This window comes from Etheostoma spectabile, chromosome 9 (assembly GCF_008692095.1).
Source record: "Etheostoma spectabile isolate EspeVRDwgs_2016 chromosome 9, UIUC_Espe_1.0, whole genome shotgun sequence".
Lineage (NCBI taxonomy): Eukaryota > Metazoa > Chordata > Actinopteri > Perciformes > Percidae > Etheostoma > Etheostoma spectabile.
In genome coordinates this window covers 29,009,282-29,015,281 of record NC_045741.1, presented here as the reverse complement: position 1 = coordinate 29,015,281, position 6,000 = coordinate 29,009,282, and the positions used below count along the sequence as shown (strand labels likewise).

The window sequence follows — 6,000 nt, the reverse complement described above, 5'->3', positions numbered from 1 at the left end:
GTACAGTATTAACCGGAAAATTAAGCATTAATAAAGTCCTTTATTCACTCTTTTAGCTCTGTTTTTGGTCTCTACCAACCCCTGAGTGAAATATCTAAATGCTCTATGTTTACCACCTAGTTTCTAACTTTCTGTCTGCAGTTTGGTGTTGAGCTGGTAGTGTATAGTGGGTTTATACAGCGTTTTCACTGAACACAGCTGCAAACGGTACAACTAGCATGACTAATAAAACAATACATATTTAACATTGTTCTCACCATTCCAATGCAGTTCCTTAGGATACTCCAAATACTGAAGTCATTTCTTGAAAACATTGGTGCAGGTAACCTGGTCCTAGAATCACACACGACACACAACACACACACACACACACAACACACACAGTATTATTACTTCTATAAGGTTTTGTTTGATACCTTGACTTTGTGATCTAAAATTAGATGCTTTTCATTAGAGTAAATAACATATCCGACATATAATAGCTGCAGGCATGTGAATATAGTCAAGAAAAACCTGTAATGTATTATGTGACATACTGGAACAAAGCCCAGAGGGGAAATCAACACCGGTATCAATGATGGTGAACAGCCTTGGGATCATCCATCAACTTATCTAACTGCTCAGTGAGTCCAACAGAAACAACGGACCAACCATGTTAAACTATTTTAACAGGTTTACAGGTTTGGGTTAGGATAATATACATAAAATCCCAAGAGTATAGCATATTTGAACCCAAAGCGGAGGGACTAGCCAACATGAGATCCTACTGCAGACCTGAGAATTGCATTTCACTGTGACCTTATCAATATTTAACAGCTCCAACACAGAGCTCACTTCATTCAATAAACCTCTTTCTTTCTTTCTTCACCAGTCTGGCCCTGGCTAAATTATTCAAATCTACTAAGTGGAAAGACCCGTGTGAGGACATCAAAATGAAGAAAAAAACAAAGGCCGTTCTCTCACAGCAGGTTGGTAAATAAAACATCCTGATATGAATAATATACCACAGCAAGAAATAAACTGGAAGGATAACAGTCTGCTGAGAGGAGAGGAGCGCTTGGTGGAGTTTGTTTCTTTTGATGAAAGGAGGATAAAAGCGCGGGGGGGTCAGCAGTCCGTTTACGAAAAACTGTGGGGGCGTGCGGCACCGCTGACCTATGCTTTGTGATCCCGTTGGGTTGAGTCTCGTCCTTGTCGCCATGGTGATCCTCCTGGAACATGCCGGCGGGGCTGCTGCAGGGGGTGCTTAACAACATGACAGAGCCTTCGTCCTCGTCCTCGTCAAACGATTGGCTGGCCACCGTCTCAAAGCCGCTCAGGGAGATCTCCGAGTCTGATTCTGGGATGGACACGTGAAAGCCATTCATTCACTTTTCATTGGTAGTAGGAGGAAATTATACAATGATCTGTAAAAGGGTATAACATCAAAGTTTTTTATTGAAAGAGGGATATAATGTGTCCAATATTTGGAATTCATGGACGACGGGGAGGCCAACCGGAATCCATTAATTCCTGATAGTGGACCCCTTGAAGGTCTGCTTCCACCATGTTCACTTACCAACATTTTTTAGACCATAAATTTATATTTTCATGTGTTTCACAATCAATATCTGAAGTTTTTTGTCAAATGATAACTCCGTTTCACTGGTAACACCGGAGGGTTTGACTTTTGCTGCGTTCTATTATCCTCAACGAACCGACTCGGACCTCGGACCTCGGAATTCTTGCTCGGTGTCCACAAGGGTTGTCCGGAAGAAATGGGGCATGTTGCTAGGCAACGTCTGACTTTCTAGTCAAAACTCCGACTTGGATAAATAATAGAACGCAGCATAATACCTGGAACAATCATTCCCAAAAGGTTCTTATGCAATGGAAATGTTTTTTACTGCTCCAGTAAATAGGACAGACCCTCGATACCACCTGGCAACGGGAGACATTTCTAGCCCATTTAGCTCGTTGAATTCTCAGACAGCTACGAGCCGGAAAGCTAACGCTGTACTAGCACGAGTCAAAGTCAATCACATCGCATATGGTTGAAAATCAGTATGTTTGACAGTGTTTAAAAACAAGACATGCTAGCGTCCCAGCCATGTCCTTGTCCCCAAATCAAGTCTTTCACAAACAAATGACAGGCGATGCTATGTGTACTAAGTAGTGTGCTAAACATGTGGGGTGATTGCTGTGATGCAGTGAAAGTACGTTTAGAGAAGCAGTATAACTTACTTCTTTTAACTTTTAAGTTTGCCATCCTATAAGCTAAGGCACTGAAGGACTACACTTAGTGTTGGAAATAACAGATTCATATATTATTATGTTTACCCATTTCAATTTGCATTTATTTAGTCATATTTACTGGAACTACTGGGCATAGTAGTTGTCCAAATATCACATTTTAATAGACATCCTACAGCCAATCAGAAACAAGTATTCACCCAGACCATGGGATAAAATGAATGATCCCGTGCCAGTGGTTGTGGTCTGATGATACAGCCAGTGATAGCAATTAACTCCACAGATCAGGGTCGAAATGTTGGCCCATTAAAGCTTAATGCTAGTCTCGCGTTGCCAGACCTTCCTCCACGGTGCTGTGGAGGAAGGTCTGGCTAGTCCACACACCATTCTTGGATAGCAAAAAGAAGTGCTAGGATTTATTGGCATTGCTTTACACCAACCACGATTGTCATGGGCGGCACTAAGCACCGGGTGCCGCTGCCAAATAGCCTCGGGAAGGAACTTGTTTTGGTGTGTTTGTTCAAAAGATAGTCTAGCTAGCTGTCTGGATTTACCCTGCAGAGATCTGAGGAAAGACCAGGTAACCATAGTCCTCAGATGGACAGAAGTCTAGCTAGCTGTCTGGATTTACCCTGCAGAGATCTGAGGACCAGTAACTATAGTCTCAGATTGGACAGATAGTCTAGCTAGCTGTCTGGATTACCCTGCAGAGACCTGAGAACCAGGTAACCATAGTCCTCAGATTGGACAGATAGTTAGCTAGTGTTCGGATTTACCTTGCAGAGATTGAGGACAGGTAACCTAGTCCTCAGAGGACAGAAAGTCAGCTAGCTGTCTGGATTTACCCTGCAGAGATTGAGGACCAGGTAACTATAGTCCTCAGATTGGACAGATAGTCTAGCTAGCTGTCTGGATTATACCTGCAGAGAACTGAGGCCAGGTAACCATAGTCCTCAGATTGGACAGATAGTATAGCTAGCTGTCTGGATTTACCCTGCAGAGATCTGAGGACCAGGTAACCATAGTCCTCAGAAATCCACCGGAGGTTAGAACGCCAACACAGAGAAAGTGGAAGGTAAAGGACATTAAGCCTAAAAAAAGTGAAATACTGTGGAATTTCCAGTGGCATTGGAGCAATCCCGGAAGTGGAGTATAGACTAGCATCATGCACATAATGCAGTGTCAGTGTATTCATGTCGGCCAACAAAAACCAGGAAATTACAGTTTAGTTTTAGATTTGTCTGTGAGATAATGTTAAAACTGTGTCACCGTTTCCTGGTTTGTCCACCAGCAAACGGTGAGTTAAGTTCAGGAAACATCTTGGTCATTGTTTTTGTTTTGTTTGAAAAATGAACCCAAGGGATTCATATCAAGATCGTTTATGTTAAAAAACAAAAACAAACAACGGATATATTGTTATCAGATTTTTTAACTCTCCAGTCAAGTCATATTGGGTTACATATGAATAAAAAATTGAAGTGACTTTAAAATCTCACATATTTAAACGGCTATGGTTTAAAAAACCGAGTCTCATTCAGACTTGTGTTAAAAGTATACTACTTTAGTGTACATATACTGTATATAAACATTACATATATATCAGTTTTTTTCTTTTATAGTGATTTTGTGATGAATTCGTTGCGGGCTGCTATTTAAATGACAAATCTATAAAATATTATTCATACAAAAATCATGCTGTGCAACAAACAATGCAGACCTCCCATGCGCGACACAGCCGTCATATACTGCCTTTTGACAATAGAAATGGTTACATAAAGCATCAAATTAGATCAAAAGGTTAAATATATAGCAATGAAAAGTAATCCTCCATGTTCAAAACAATCCTCAAGCATCAGTCAATTTGAAAATGTTACTTCACCGTGCAGGTTCCTCACCCCCAAAAAAACTCATTCACGTGAAAAGGCTTCAAGTTATTACAACACAACCAGGACACACTTGCGCTTACGTCACACTTGAGGAGCGGCAAACCAAATACCAAGGACACTGACCGGCGGGAGAAAGTATTCCAATGTCCTAGGGGTGAATGACGAAGCGGCCGGCGTGAGCGGGAGCTCGTCACAGAATCTCCCGCGTCTCCCGAGGGTGTCTGAGAACTTGACAACTCACCAGACACGGCGTCGTGGAACTCATCCTCGCTGAGGGCGCCCCGCGGCGACGATCCCTTGACGACGGATTGCTCGAGTTCGTGGTGCTCTGTGGCGAGAGTCTGCAGCGCTTCCGAGAGGATCTTATTCTTCTCGACCTCCTGCTCCAATTTCAGACTGCGCACCTGAGATCACCCCCCCACACCCACACACACACACACACACATACACACATATACACACAGAAAAAAGACTAATCACTCATACAGTAGAAACATGTCATCTTCCACATTTGATAAAGTGCTTTCATGGCTACCAACTTTTTATTTTGCACTTCCTTCTCATCACAAATGGAAGAAGTCAAATGTGTGTGACTATCAGACTGTGATGCAAATTAACAGCCCGCTGACTGATCCTCCCATCCGCACCGTCCTATCATTATCAGACCCACAGAGAGGGACAGAGACGGAGCTGAGAGGGACGAGCCATGGTTATCTGTAATGGAGGACAGCTGCCTTGACGCGGCCGTCTCAAATGGCCAGCCAGAGAAAACGATTCCTGCGGAGGAGAGGGGCTCAAATGACGGGTAATGGACTTGGGTATAAACCATTAGCCACACCTCCCTTTTACACAGTGCATAGTGTTTATAATGTCAAGATGTGCTCATTTTTCAGCTGCAACATCTGCTTCCATATAAAGTCTAACAATGTGTCCATAAATAGTATGTGTAGACCACAAATTACAGTGTTTTACTGTAGACTGTCAAAAAGCCAGAAGAGGGACAATTGATATACATATAATCCACTAGATGGTAACCAGAACCAGGGAAGGCAAGGTGAAGTGAGGAGAAAGGTGCTACATAATGACAGACTACATCCATTATTGCAACATACTGAACTTTAACCCTCCTGTTGTCTTCAGGTCAAATTTGACCCCTTTCTAAAATGTTTCAAAATCAGAAATTTGGGTTTCTTTCAAACAGATTTCCCCAAAAAAGTTACGTGGATGGTTCCCAACAACACTCCTCACAAGTTAAATGAATAATCAGCTCACTACTTTTATTGAATTTGTGTGTTTTTTTGTCAATTTTCTAGCATTTGGAGAAAAAACAATTGGTAAAAGAACTTTTTTTAAAAGTGTAAGAAAAGAGAGAAAAATGTCAAACGTGACTAAAATGAGAAGAAATGTCAAATAAAGTGACAAAAATGTGAAAATATGTCAAAAAAATTAACAAAAATGTCCAAAAAGCTTTCAAAATTTGGGGAAAAAGCCACTGAAATTTCAAAAGGCTCAGAAAAAAGTCGACAAAAGGTTGAAAAAGTGACAAAATCATTGGGGGGAAAGACACAACAAGGTCGAGAAAGACGACCGTGACCTCAATAAAAGGTTTTTAAATTTTAAATTTCCAGGTCGGAGGGAAGAAAACACGAGGGTTAAAGAGGAACTCTCTACACATTACAGTGCAAACAAGAGCTGCAGGAGTGTTGTCTTCTCGTCAAAATTGAAAATCAACACTTTTGTTGACGCTTTTTAATCAATGGTTTTAACATTTTGTCCTTTTTTTCAAAAAATATTTCAACGTTTGTCACTTTTGTTTGACGTTTAACACTACGTACTGTTACACTAACTTCTTAACTTTAGTCATACAGTAATTTGGGGAGTT

General features: G+C 41.3%; 1 protein-coding gene across 10 annotated transcripts in view; it reads right to left on the bottom strand.

Annotated features, from left to right (window-relative positions):
• The window catches only part of osbpl1a (oxysterol binding protein-like 1A), a 54,644-nt gene that overhangs the window by 30,150 nt on the left and 18,494 nt on the right, over positions 1-6,000 (bottom strand). For all 10 annotated transcript variants that reach the window (XM_032525970.1, XM_032525968.1, XM_032525967.1 and 7 more), the window contains 3 exons: positions 4,360-4,522; positions 1,156-1,339; positions 258-333 (listed from right to left, as the gene is read on the bottom strand). In XM_032525970.1, the coding sequence (XP_032381861.1) occupies positions 258-333; positions 1,156-1,339; positions 4,360-4,522 (423 nt within the window). The remainder of the gene's footprint in view (positions 1-257; positions 334-1,155; positions 1,340-4,359; positions 4,523-6,000) is intronic.